Source organism: Cheilinus undulatus, linkage group 3 (assembly GCF_018320785.1).
Source record: "Cheilinus undulatus linkage group 3, ASM1832078v1, whole genome shotgun sequence".
Taxonomy (NCBI): Eukaryota; Metazoa; Chordata; class Actinopteri; order Labriformes; family Labridae; genus Cheilinus; species Cheilinus undulatus.
The window spans coordinates 7,150,417-7,165,281 of NC_054867.1; the positions used below are offsets into that span (position 1 = coordinate 7,150,417).

At 39.5% G+C, this 14,865-nt stretch overlaps 1 protein-coding gene across 1 annotated transcript; it reads left to right on the forward strand.

Annotated features, from left to right (window-relative positions):
- Positions 1-857: 857 nt before the first annotated feature.
- Positions 858-11,414, forward strand: LOC121507502 (transcriptional repressor scratch 1-like). The gene is made up of 2 exons (XM_041783897.1): positions 858-1,011; positions 10,603-11,414. Exons 1-2 carry the CDS (start codon positions 858-860, stop codon positions 11,412-11,414), a joined length of 966 nt encoding a protein of 321 aa, XP_041639831.1.
- Positions 11,415-14,865: the final 3,451 nt, after the last annotated feature.

Sequence of the window (14,865 nt, forward strand, 5' to 3'; positions counted from 1 at the left end):
AAGCAGAAAAATGACGATCCAACAAAGAAAAACTAAGAAAGAAAAGCACTTGTGCTGATTTGAATACTTGTTGATACAGTCAGTGCTGAAATTCCTCTGACGATCCTGCAGAATTCTTGTACATTATTTAACAGCATCTCTGACCTTAATCTGCTGAACACTGCTCTATTCATCTCTGCAGCATTTTGTCAATGATTAGCATTAATAATGATATCAGAGGTGGTGTGAGGAGCTGGTTGGGGGGAGCATAAATTGTGTTAGCTACTTCATTGAAAGACAATAGAGGACAAGATGTTGTGTGTAGTGTCACCCACGTGCTTCTGCACCACTATTGTCTGCCCTCCTTCCCTGGGAGAGGGGAGATGGAGGGGTGAAAGCAGGAGGAGGAGGAGGATGTGGGAGGAGGAGGAGGGTTAGCTGACTGCTGTGTGTGGAGAAGCACAGACGGCTCGTGGTAATTTGATGTGTGTCCCCGGGGATGTTTGATGGATTAATGCTAAGCAGCTCCCTCTTCCAACGCACCACCTGATCTTTGGGGCTCGTGCCCCACATATAAAAAGCTGCAGTAGTGCTGAGCTCAGCTAGTCCACACATCTCTCTCTCCTCTCTCTCTCTGTCCTTCTCTTCCTCCTCACTGTCCTCTGCTTTCTCTCCTCTCTCTCCTGCTTTCACTACATCTTCTTTCTCTCTTCCTTTCCAGCTTTAAAGCAGCACCAGGATTTTTTTTCAACCTTTGTTTTCCAACCCCTTTGTTGTTTGGCCCGTCCAAGAAGGCCGACCGGAGGCAGTCCTCTTTTTCAACTATCAGGCTGTTTTCTATGAGGCTCTAGCATCAGTTTGTCATCAGGGTGAACAAAATGCCACGCTCCTTTTTGGTGAAGCAGCCGAAGGTTCATGACTTCTCCTCTTCCGGCTACTACCATCATCAGCAGCAGTGGGACGACTCGTACAGTGTGACACATGCCATCACTGAGTCGGCCACCAATTTGGCAGTGCGTCTGAGCGAAAATGGTAAGTTTAGTTTGAACTTTTTATGCTTACTCAGCTTTTTATTCAGCCATTTGAACATTTATCCATGTGGTCTTTTTCACAGATAGGTTAAAAACACCCTACAAAGATCATGTACGGCTGAATTACAGTAAATATCCAGATGTGTATTATTTATTTTTGTTTGTTTCTAAAAGATGATCACATTGGTTTTTATTAGTTAGCACAGCTGAGGAGAGACAATGAATGTGAAGGGAGTGTGGCGAAGGATGTGCACCAAACAGGACTGGGATTCAAACCTGTGACCAGTGCATTAATGACTGTTGCTTGTGTTCATACAGAGGTGTGAGCTCAAGCTATTTACAAGCTGATACACAAGAATGGGAACATTTCTCCTGTTTATTATCATAAAATCGCTTTCTAGATGCTCTCAGGCATTTGTTTCAAAAGGATAGGAGTTAAAAGGTTGGTTTCCAAAGGGGGAATAAAGTGGATCGTATTGTTTTGTATCAAGTTAAATCGTACCTTTCGTTTTGTGTTGTTTGTTTGCTTGGTTGCTAGGTCATATTGTTGTGTCAAATTGAAAAGAATCCAGTCATATCGTATTATTTTGTGTTGCCTCCTGTGCTGTCTTATTGTATATCATATTTAATCGTATCCAGTCAAATTGCATTGTTATATTTGTATCATTTCATATCATATTGTGTCATATATTCAAATCTAATTATCTAAAGTATCAAATCATATCCTGGTGTATCAGATTGAATCCAGTTGTATCTTACCCAGTAGCTTCGTATCGTACGGTATTGTTTTGTATCGTATCGTGTTGTACCAGTGTTAATTTTGGCAGCTTTTTTAAATTTCAGTTTTAGTTTTAGTCTTGATGAAATGCATTTTAGTTTTAGTCACATTTTAGTCATTTCTTCCCCTTTTTAGTTTTGGTCTAGTTTTAGTCGATGAAAACTCAAAACACTTAAGTCTAGTTTTAGTCCATAAAAAGTCCTCACATTTTAGTCTTTACTTTTAGTCCAAGCATTTATTTTTTTTGCCTAAATCTGGTACCAAATCATGGTAGTGTGTTCTCTGCACTCTGCCAGACCTGGGGTCCCTGCTTTCTACAGCTGAGAGGCAGAATAGATACAGATGCAATGTTTTTTGACAGATTTACCCACAGTAGAGAAATGTCATGGATTTTGAATGTCCGATCAAACTACATTACATTTTCGTCTAGTTTTAGTCATCGTGACAAAAACTAAATGTACTTTTTGTCAGTTTTAGTCATCACAGATCTATTTTTGTTAACGTCTAGGTTTTGTCATGGAACAGAGGCTGTTGACGAACAGTTTAAGTCGATGAAATTAACAGTGTTGTACTGAATCAAATCCTATCATATCCTACAGTAATGATCGTATCGTATTGTATCAAGTGTTATCTTATAAGAGTAATCATATTTAATTGTATCATAATAACTGTATCATTTTGTATCATATTGTGTCCATCAAATCAAATCTTTTTCTCTTACTGAAATTATCTTAAAGTATCAGGTCGAATCCAGTCGTATCTATCTAGTCACTTTGTATCGTTTCGTGTTGCACTGAATCAAATCCTGTCGTATCATACAGTAATGATCGTATTGTTTTGTATCTAATTGTATCTTACAGAATAATCAAATTCAATTGTTTCCAGTTGAATGGTATCATAATAACTTTATCGTTCTGTATCAAATCAGTGTTGCATCAAATCAGATCTTTGTATCTCGTTAAAATGATCCTAAAGTATCAGATCGAATCCAGTTGTATCTTATCCAGTCGCAGTATCGTAATGATCGTTTCATTTCGTGTTGTATCGTGTTGTACTGAATCAAATCCTGCCATATCCTTCTGTAATGATCGTATCATTTTGTTGAGTTGTATCTTACAGTAATGATCATACCATACTGTGTCCACTCGTTTCATATTATGATCATATCGTATTGTATTGTGTTGTACTGAATCAAACCCCGTCATGTAATGGATCGTATCTGTGTCCAGTTGTATGGTTGTGTAATGATCATCTTATGATCTTTTGAATGGAATCCAGTCATATCATACAGTAATGATTATATTATTTTGTATTAATCATATCGTAATGATCACACCCTTTTATGTTGTACTGAATTGAATCAAATCCAGTCATATCAAACAGCAATAATCATATCATATTGTGTTTTATAAAACTGAATAGAATCATATTATTTTGTTTTGTGTTGTTTAGTTTTTTATGTAATTGTTGTATTTTGTACCTCATTTTAAAGTATCATATTTAATGCAGTCGAACCGTTTCATAATTATCACATCGTACCGTTTTGTATCAAATTGATTCAAATAGATTAAATTCAGCGGTATTGCGTTGAAATGATTGCGTTGTATTGTGTTGTGTCGTATTGATTCAACTCCAGCTGTATAACTACATTATGGTCGTATTGTATCTTAATGGTTGTGTCATAAAGAAATGGATTGAATCCAGTCATAATGTATTATAATGATCATAATGTAATGAATTCAGGCGTATCTTATGGTTTTGTTTCTAGTTGTTTCATTTGCTAGGTTATCGTTGCGTATTCTATCGTAATGACTATATCACGTCAAATCCAGTTGTATCGTATGGTTTTGTTTTTCATTTACAATGTTATCGTTATGTATCCTAAAGCAGTGATTGTACCATATCTAATCCAGTCGTATCGTTTTGTATCATTTTGTTTCATGTGGTTTCCTTTCCTTTCTAATGTTTTTGTATGGTATTGATAAAATCTCTATTATTCAAAGAGCTGTGGTATAAAAATGACAGAAACTTCATGATCTTTAATCATATTTTTGATCAAAGAATAAAAAACACTCTTAGTTGCACAACTAAATCACCAACTTCTAGAAAAGTGGGTGCAGCTGGCGAGGAGTGTGGGTTTTTCAATGTGCAGGAATCTACCTGCAATTTTCCATATTCATAACCAATAAATCTCCAAAATTCTGAATGTGTAGGACCTCTGTTTTTTGTAGCTGTGGTTTTAAATATTAAACAGCATAATTAGACTTGTCTAGTAATTTAAAATTTCGAAAATAAAATTAATTGACAGGTACCAGGCCTAACCCTTCAAACAGATGAGCCTGTGGCCAATGATCATAGAACTTTATGATCTTTTACTGGTCATTAGGCCTGTTAAAATCAACATAAACTATATTAGCACTAATGTTTTACCCTTTATGTCTAATATAAACCCTTTATATCTGATTGAAAATATATCGATACATCTTAAAAAGGAGACTTTTTCCCCAGCTGTACTTCCAAGCAGCAGCATTTATGTTGTTGTTGATGTTTTCTCTGCGATCTAATCGCCCATGGAAAACCCCCAAAAAGCCCCACGCAGGCACTGCATGCCCCCCTCCTCTGTACGCCTCAGGACTTTTGTTTTCTAACTCGGCGGATGCTAAATAGTATTCAGGTCACGCCAGCTCAATCTGCTTAACACTCCAACCAGATCACACAGCAGCCTTTGGCTTTAATACCATTGTGTACATGAATGATGAGATATACGTGCACACACGGGGGCTTTAAATCTGATGCAAGCTTTAGTCAGGTCCAACTAGAAAGACACAGAGAAACTCATGAGAAAGCAGATCGCCACATGGGACTGTGTCGTCCTTAGATGGTGCAGTTGCCCTTGAGTCATTCGTCTTATCACCCCCCACCCCCCCCAACACGTTCATCTCTCCATCTGATCCTGCAGGATGTTAGATAGCCACAGGGAGTAGGATTGCAGCAACACAATCCATACGTGGAGCAGTGAGAGGTGATGGAGCAGGGTTTTTAGAGGATGGGTATTGACTGGAAAATAGAGAGTGCTGCAGGTAATTCAATAAAGTGCAACATGAGCAGTACAGTGGCAGACAGTGGGGTTTTATCCATGGGATTTCTGCGCAGGCTGGGAGGGAAAGAAAGACAGCGATACAAATGATGTGTGAGCGCTGAGGGATGGATGACAGTGGGAAAGAGTGATTCATTTTCTTTATGCAGCAAGTTATTTCAGACAAATGTGATGGGTTTCTGTTGGCTTAAATGTACGTGAACGCATGCATCTGCAGCCATAATTGAATTATTTTGCATTTCATTTGGCAACACAGTTTTTTTATGTAGGGTGTGATGAACAAAATAAGCAGTTTGCAACATGCCTCATGAATATAATGATCAAATCAAGCATGTGTATATGATCTGCAACAAGTGCTCTAAAGCCATGACCCTCAACAGGACTCAAAAGTGGGGCCCTTATGGACATTCTGGACTTTAATATATTTAATTTTACTGTTTTACCATAACAATGGGTACATTTCAATGTTTTCTCAATATTTAAACTCACTGATCTCCTTTTCTGGGGACAACAAACCTGCTTTCCCATGATAACAAGCCTTAAAACCTCTGGAAAACTGCCTTAAATTTCAACATTATGGTGCCAAATTCAAGTGAAATGGGTTTACTTTTTCCTGTTTCTCTCCATCTAAAGTCCAAACTGGAGCTTTTCTTTCATTATAAGTGATTAAATCAAAATATTGGAAAGAAATTTCCTTGAAGATCAATACAAGGGTTTTGTAAATCCAAAAGTCACACTAAAATATAATTTATCAGGCAGCTCTGCTTGTTGAAAGGATTGTGGAGAACAGGAAGCTTATCACTGCTATATTTTTCACTTTGCCAGGAAGGTTTTAGAGGTCAGTTCAGGTGAAAGCAGCATATAATTTACCACCAGCCGGTACTCTATCAGGTTTCCTTCCATGAGGAAGCACTTTCACACGTAGCTGCATTAAAGGAGATCACACAGCTCTGGATGGATGTTAAATCACCATCCATTGAAGAATGCATGGAAATAAACAGATAGATGAAAGAAATGGAAAGAATCACCAAGAGGAGGTTGAGTAGAAGAAACAGACTGGAGCAACAAAATGTGATTAAATGAACATAACCCTCGAAGACCCACATTGGCTGCGATTCCTTTACAATTTACATATTTCTAAAATTTCAACTGAGTACAGTTGCACTTTGTATGTGTTTCCATTAAAGGGAGTTTTGGGCATGAGCCTCATAATTCTCGTAAAATGTCATTTCACGAGACTCTGCTAAAAGAAAGCTGGACGCTCCAAACCTGTTGTGTTTAACCTGACACACCAGATGGATTTGACTCACACGTCCATCTGGAAAACCTTCTATAGACTGCGTTTGGGAAAGGGCAAAGCCTTTGAAAAACGATGTGATTGGATGAACGTCTGTCACATATTTACGGGCCAATTAGAGCAACAAAACACGTGACGTAGCCATAGATATAGAATAAACTCCATAGATAGCTGCATAACGCTAACCATGGTGACTGTAGACATGTAAGTACTCGACTTTTGTTGTTTTGAAAAGAAAACAACTCACTGCTGTTCTTTGTTCTACTTTTAATGAATAAATGTTGTCAAGTTCTGATAAAACTTATGCGTTAGCAGCATCCACGCTAATGTCTTCCGCTATAATTGCACCGGCTTCTTCTCGCTGCTTGCTTACGTCATGACTCTGCCGCGCCCAAAAGTACTGCCCCTCGATGCTGATCGGTCCTGTCACTTTCTAACCGGGCCCAAACAGTTCAGATTGGAGCTTTGCAAAATGGATTTGCCGGTAAGAAACACAGAAACAGGCAAATCCATCTGCTTTGCAAGGTTATGTTGCGTGTTGGTACGGTTAAGATTACACCTACAGCGGCCGCTGTGATAATTAGATGAAGGCAATGGATGTTAGTTCAGAGGCAAAGACTGTGTCTATGGGTATAAGCATGACGTTAACCAAAGTCTCGTCTCCTCTTCTGCCCACAAGTACAGCACCATGTTTTCGTGGCGTGAACTGGTCATGTGACACCGTACGTTGCGCCCTGTGATGTGTAGATGCGGGAAAAGTGTGTCCATTGCACTTTTGCAGTATATTTTTATATCAAAATGTCTGAAAAACCTCTTCATGAGAGTGTTGACACTTTTAGTGATATTCTAAAGGTTTTTTAAGTTCAGATGTTTCCATTACCAGTTTTTCATTGTACTATTCAAATTTTGCACATTTCTAAGAATAATGGAGCTAATGTTGTAAGACACGTGTTATTCAAAGTTAAATATCTTTTGAACCATAAATCGTAGCCACTTGCTAATTTTTTCCTCTGAATCCCTCTGTTATGTCATTCTTATGATCAAGAAGAAAAGAACATTGTGGTAGCTCCCTCAAGATGTAAAAGCTAGTTTTCCATTGATAATGTCTTAAAAACGCACTGAATTGTTCATGATTTTACAGGAAACAGACTAAATCCATGCGTGTTCCACCAGGGCTTTTACTGTCCCTTTGTTCTGTCATGTTTTGTTCCATCTAAGGTCCAAACTGAGCAACTTTTCATTCAACAAATTTGGAAAATGTTCAGAATTTTAGGTCATGATCTCCTTTTACGGAGTCAGCTGAGGAAACAACAGCAGGGATCTACTGCTCTATAGGGTTGCTGATAGCTCGCTCCAGATTCATGAAAATGATGTGAGAGTGGGTAAAATGTTCACACGCCGAGTGAGGAAGCATTACTCTCTGCATTAAAAGACTTTTCCTTTTTATTCCACCCCTTGGAAGTGTATTTCATTTTGCCGTAATGGTGAAATTGCGATTGACCTTGCAGCTGTAGAGTGCTTTTGTGTGTTTTGGCTTTGAGAAACATCCAAAGAAATGCTTTGAGCAGACCCCCCACTCCTTTAAAAACCACCAGCAGCATCACAGATCTTGTGTTGCAGTTGAATAATTCGTCCCCCAGATTTAGGATGCCAGCTGTCTGCTTCCCTTTGTGCTCCGATGTGTGTGTTGTTTGGGGGTAGTGGGGGGGGGCTGAATATACCATTGACTGCTGTTAAGATCAGACAGAACACCCCCCCCCATCAACCCTCCGCCAAACACAAACCCTCCCTTCCTTTTTTTGCCAAATCGCAGTCCCCCACCTGTCACTCAATCTCCCCGTACTTTCCTCATGCTCACTCTGAAAAAGGGCACAGATGGGGAATGATCTGATTAAAATGATTTAGTGATTGAGGGGATTTCGCTGCTGAGACGCTCTGTTTTGATCCGCCCTCCCCTCTCGCCCCCCCATCACAGATTCAGATGGGATGCTTCTGCTGGTGTGAGGCGACAGGTGGAAATAGAGCGAGTGAAAAATCCCTTTCCCTGTGATTTTTCTTGCCTCCGTCAGCACATTGAGCCTTTTTCTCTTATGGTAGCACTTGTTGGAGCCAGTTGAGGTATTGATTAGGGGCAGAACTGTGCACCAAAGACTCATTAATATTTCATCCCTGGAGCTTGCTGAACCTGGCACTTACAAATAGCTTCCGGTATAGGTTTCATATTGATCAGAGGGCACTTTTCTGCAAAGGTTACTGAGACCATCAGGAGGAGTTCCATTACTGGAACACAAAGAGAAAACTGGAGGTTTCTGTTCATGAGAAACATTGCTGAAGCTGTGACGATTTGTCAGTTAATTTCAATAATTTATCAAAAGAAAAAAAACGCCTTGTTTTGTTGATGTTGGCTGCCATTGTTATGAGCTATAAAACTGCACAACTTTTCAATGGGTGACACCTTCCGGTCTGCTCGCTCTCTTTGGCTATTATGGGTCTTCCTGTGGTGGCAGCTAGATCTGGATTTGTAAATCTCAAACATACTTATTTACAGTTAGAGACTGGGGATGCTTGAACTAGATCAGACCCAGTAAAGTCCTCATATTTACACCAATCACTGGAGGATCTTTGTGTGCATCTCAGCAGTGTTGATTTCATTGACTAAAACTATGACTAAAAAATATTCGCCGACAGCCTTTTTTTCTATGGCAAAACTAAACTAAAACTAACAAATATAGATCTATGATGACTAAAACTGACAAAAACTAAGTTGCGTTTTAGTCAAAATGTCTAAAATTAGACTAAAATGTAATGTAGTTTTTGTTGGACATTCAAAATCCATGATATTTCTCCACTGTGGGTAAATCTGTCAAAATGCAGCTGTATCTCTTCTGCCTCTCAGCTGTGGAAAGTAGAAACCCCATGTTTGAAAGAGTGCAGAGAACACGCTACCATGATTTGGTACCAGATTTAGGCAAGAAAATAAATACTTGGAATAAAAGTAAAGACTAAAATGTAAGGACTTTTTATGGACTAAAACTAGACTAAAATGTTTTGAGTTTTCGTCGACTAAAACTAGACTAAAACTCATGAGATATTAGAGTTTTACTTGAACTTAAAGATCAAGCTTTCCACAGGAAGTGACTGCAGTGCAAAATGTGGCTTTGTTTTCATGCTGTCGTGTGACAAAACTAGTGTATGATGAAATCACACTGGCGTGATCATGGACTCCTAAGATCTATGTTGAGTTGCAGCTTTGGTAACTTAAACTAAACTTCATTGCTTCACACCTTTTGATGCACCTATTACTTTTTAAAAAGTAGATTTACAGTTTTCTTATAAGAGTGAAATGAAACTGAGTAAAATTATATTCATGGTGTATGTCCACTTCAGGCTTCCTTCAAGCTTTTTTTGTATTAAACATTTTCATCTCTGTAATTTCAGGTCTGATGTTTTGGGGGGTTTTTGGTCATTTTATTTAGGAGTAAAATAAATAAATAAATAAAGTAAATTTCAGGGTTATAGCTTAAATTTAACCAAAGAGGCACTGTGAAGTTATTACTTTGCATTTTTGGGAGCATTCCCAGAAATTTTACACGTTTTATTCACTTGATAATTAACCAATTATTCACACAATGACATGCACATGAATTAATTTCATACAGTGATTGTTTGCTACACATGCCAACTATTATCTAAGTACTTACAATAAAAACAACATTTCAGGGATTATAACTGCAGGATTTATTCAACATGATTGATTCTACAAGTCCATTGCCATTCTATTTTCTTTGTTAAAAAAAAAAAGGCTTTTCTTGCTTAGTTAAAGTTAGAAATGTAGTTGCTGTCTATGACAGCTGATCTCAGTGTTCCAGTACTTAAATAAACAGTCCATGACTCAAAATTGAGCAAAAGCATTTTAGGATTTTAATTCTTGAATTCATGAATGTCAGTTTCCTGAACAGCTGTGACGTAGCAATAATTAGGAGATGTAGAATACGGAAAACTGCTGCAAAATCAGCATGTTCTTAAGACCCACCTCCAGTGCTGTTAGAAGAATATAAGCTGATTATTTATCCATTAAACAACTTCACCACATCATTGCTATGTATCTAAGCAGGGTTAAAATTAGTGAGACCTCTGTGATTTTGTCGGTTTATGTAAAGATTTGATTGATGGTTTAAAGACTGAAACCTTGCGGATAACTTACATCTCTTTTGTCTGTTTTACTGCTCGTCACTTCTGTCTGTTGGCTGGATAAATGGATGGCAGTATGCAGGAAAACACTATCAGAGAGATAAAATGTACCTCTTTGTCCAGGAAGGCCGCCAAATTAAGCATGAAATAAAATCCCCTGTGGCTGTTAGAAAAAGTGAGACCACAAACATGTTCCATCTGTTCATAAACTCTTTTCATCCTTTTCCAGGCTACATCCACGACTACATCATTCCCTCAGTGTTGTCCAGCACAAAAGAGTCAGCCCATGTGCAGACCGGGCTCTCCACGGGTTCCTTGTACTCCCCGGGTGGCAGCGCCGGTGAAGAGTTCTCGGACCATGACATGGAGCATCCGGACAGCCCTGTCTCCAGCAGCACAGCAGAGTCAGACGGCAGCAGCCATGAGTTAGAGTCCTGCAGCATCAAAGCCTTCCTCGTGTCGGACGGACGCTCCCGCCGACGCTCCAACAAGAGGTGCCCCTGGAAAGCCGGCAGTCAATCAGACAGCGGCGAGGACGTGGAGTCTGCAGACTGCAGCCCCGCCAAAGTGAAATCCAAAGGGCGCCACGTATGCGGCGAGTGCGGCAAATCTTACGCCACATCGTCCAACCTGAGCAGACACAAGCAGACTCACCGCAGCCTGGACAGCCAGCAGGCCCGCAAGTGTCCCACCTGCCACAAAGTGTACGTGTCCATGCCGGCGCTGGCCATGCACATGCTGACCCACGACCTGAAGCACGAGTGTACGGTGTGTGGGAAGGCGTTCAGTCGGCCCTGGCTCCTGCAGGGCCACATGAGGTCCCACACCGGGGAAAAACCGTTCGCCTGCGCCCACTGTGGGAAAGCCTTCGCCGACCGCTCCAACCTGCGCGCCCACATGCAGACGCACTCGGCCTTCAAGCACTACTCCTGCAAACGCTGCCACAAAAGCTTCGCCCTCAAGTCCTACCTGAACAAGCACTACGAGTCGGCCTGCTTCAAGGGCCTCCAAGTGGAGGACGACTGCAGCTCTGAGGACTGATGGACAAACACTTTCTTCTTTTCTATCGATACACTTTTTAAAGATCAACGCCAGAGAAATCTCTTCTCTTTCTCAGGCTGTCACGTGCATGCATCCTAATCCTGCCTTTTGATAAGCAATAACCTCACTCTCAATTATTCAGGAATTATGTATGAAGTCCTTAAAAGCCAGATTCTGGAATATTTTATATTGTTTTTTATAAATTAAATTGCAATAAGTTACATGCCAGTATTATTTTTGATGCCGAGTAGCTCTTAATTTACCTCAAACCTTTTTTATTTGTTAAATAATGAATTTGTGTATTTATTAACTTATTTTACTATTTATTTGCCAATGTTGAAAGTTATTTATTAATTATTGGTTGATGTATTGGAGAATTTGACATGGATTTATGAGAAGCCATGTATTGGATTTGTTAAAAACAAAAGCCAAAATGTATTCTGACTCGCTGTATTTCACTGTCTGATCAATTCGGTGATGACAATAAAACAGGAAAATCAATACAGGCTGAAGTTTCTTTTATTCATGCCAGAACACTTTCAAAAAGAGACACTACATTCAAACATCTTTTACAGATAAATACATATATCTACAAGCAAAACAATTTTATCACATTTTATGACATTTTTCTGTGGTAGATTTCATTATATGAGCCAGGATAGAGTGAAATTATAATCTCCCTATGGTGCAAAACTATCATACTATATAACATACTAATATCTGGTTCTTTCAAAATACAACACAGTGCACGGACTCCCGACAGCAAGTCATCACAATATCAACATTATGCCTCACCCTGCAGCAAGAGCAAAGGGTCACTGAGAGGTCAGTGTGTCACAGAGCTACAACGGCACCATTGATGAGGAAGTTCACTTTTGCAGATATTTAGCCAAAGAAGTTTACGTAAAACCACAGATCCTTTAGGCAAATATTAACCTTTTAACTTTCTAATGTACTCACCCGATGGAGGAAACAATAATATCATGGACTAATACCGGAGAGGACGATAAATTAAGCCCAAAAGGTAAAATAGTCCGCTGTTGACATACTATTCCTGCATGAACTCATAGTTCTCCCGTGATCTCTGCCTGCTGATCAGGGCTGCACACCGTGGCTCAGTGCTCTAGACATGCTTCCAGTAGGTAAGGTCGCTCGCCATCGGTTGGACCAAACCCCTGGTGCTTCAGTGCACGGCGCAATCGTCCTATGTGGAAATTCCGGTTCAGACTGATTTAACTCCTAGTTAGGTCTAAGTAAGAGTATTATTTACACATCATTAAACAACATTTATCAATTTTTCCAAGTCATCCAGAGGATAGTTGTTTTCTGATCTCTGGAAAGTTTGTGCGTCATAAAGAATGCAGCTCACTTCCATCAACTCTTGCAGACAGTAGGATAATCTTTACTCTATGTATGCTGTGCTGTTACCGTCCTCATCACCCAAGTAGTCTTCTGAGAGGAATCGACGACAATTAGACCATTAGAGTGCAAATCAATGCAGACACACACAGACATGCCACCAATTATAGCAGTAAGATGCAATTGAGGATATGTCATGGAGGCTACAAAACGTGACCTGATTTTGATGCATATACATGCGTCAAGCATTTTTAATCAGATTAACAGTGGTTTGGCAATTACAGAGCTGTTCTGTTGGTCTAATCTGTCAAAAACATCAGAGGAAGAAATTCCTCCTTCTGTTTGGATAAACCAAGAATGTGCTCTAGCTCGTGGAAAATGGCCAATGAATGCTCAGTGTGAACTCATCAGCAAAGTAGATATAAAATGTTCCAATACTAATAAAGTACAGCAAGCCAAGTATGTGATCATACTTTTATTCTGATTATTTGTGCTAATGTAAACACAGTGTCATCTGTAAATATGCAGATTTACTCATCTCCAGATTTGGTTGTTAATATTGATTTTTTTATGTGTAATTGTCTGAGGCTTGACAACACAAATGAAGCACAAATAAACAGATTACCTAGTGTCTCTCACTGCAGTACCTGTCCTGACCAGCAGAGAGGGCAGCCTTGTAAACACAAGAAAGCCGCCGTCTGACCCTATCACAGATGGAACAATCAGGGTCACAAACATGAAGATCAGTGTATTTATCTAAACATCCACAATCAACAGCTTTAAGTCCTCAGCAGGGGGTTTCAGCAGCACCCAGTCCAAATCCTCCTCCTCCCCTGACGCTGCCATGTTAGGACATCCCTTATGAGCCGCTCCCTCTGAGTGCAGCCAGACCACAGGATGTGCTCAAGGTCAGGTGTCATGAGAACCGGACTGCTGGTCCAGACACAACAAGGCCTCATGGGAAATACAAGAATGTGTCTCTACAGACTGCAGGCTATTTTCAGATACAATGGATGCCATTAAAAACACATTTTCATGTCTACACATCCACATACTGTACTTACATGTTCACTCATAAACACCGACACTCTTGATCAGGAAGAACAGGGTAATAATGAGATAAGGAACATCTACTGTACAAAGTAAGAGTGTCACTGCGCTATGTGAAGACATTCAGAACAGCTGCACATATGTTAACTTTTTTTTTTTTTTTTTGCATTCAGACAGCTTTTTGTACAATTGTGCACTTTTATACACACTAAAGAAAAAAACAAAATGTGTAAAATCTGATTGCTCTCAGAGTGTCCCAATTATTCTAAAATCATAATACAACAAGCTGAAGGTCGAGAATGTCCATAGGAAATGTCCAGGTACAGTAATACAGTATTTTTACTCTATCAAACTGGGCAAAATTTGAGGCCATATTTAATTTGTCTTTGCACAATGAGTCCGTTATTTTCGGATGAAATTTTTCGGATCCCTAATCTGAAAAAAACAAACAACAAACAAACAAAAAAACAGTCACACACTCAAACCTTGCGCACTGAGTCTGCTACTTTTTAATTGCCTTCAGTGCAAAAATCCGTAGAATTCCTTTATTCACTCCTTTAGAATCACTCTGGATCTATCCATCCTGACAGACAGCTTCATACAGCACACGCTCATGCCTCATAGTGCTGAGCCAAGTTGGAGTGATGGAGAGAAACTTTTTAATTCAGTCTCTGTAGGCTACAAACTTCTGCCCTGTCATATCTGTTATATTTCCATACACAAGCAAATCCCAGTGTTTAAAGTGAGGTTTCGGTGTCAGGGGACTGAGCGAGTCAGAGAGAAGGAAGTAGCAAGTTCTCATCTGAAACATCGATCACCATCTAAATGACTTGAACCGATGCAAAAATCTGCAAAAAAATTGAACCCGTTAAGAAAAAAATATTGACGAATGTTTCAGTGTCACTGTGCAAACATGATTAGAACAACAATTTTTAACCTGAAAAAAATATGTTCGACAAAAACAGACTCATTGTGCAAAGGCCTTAAGCCTCTGCCTTTGGAGTCAGTTATTTTCTACTGGATTTAAAGGAGACAAAAATGG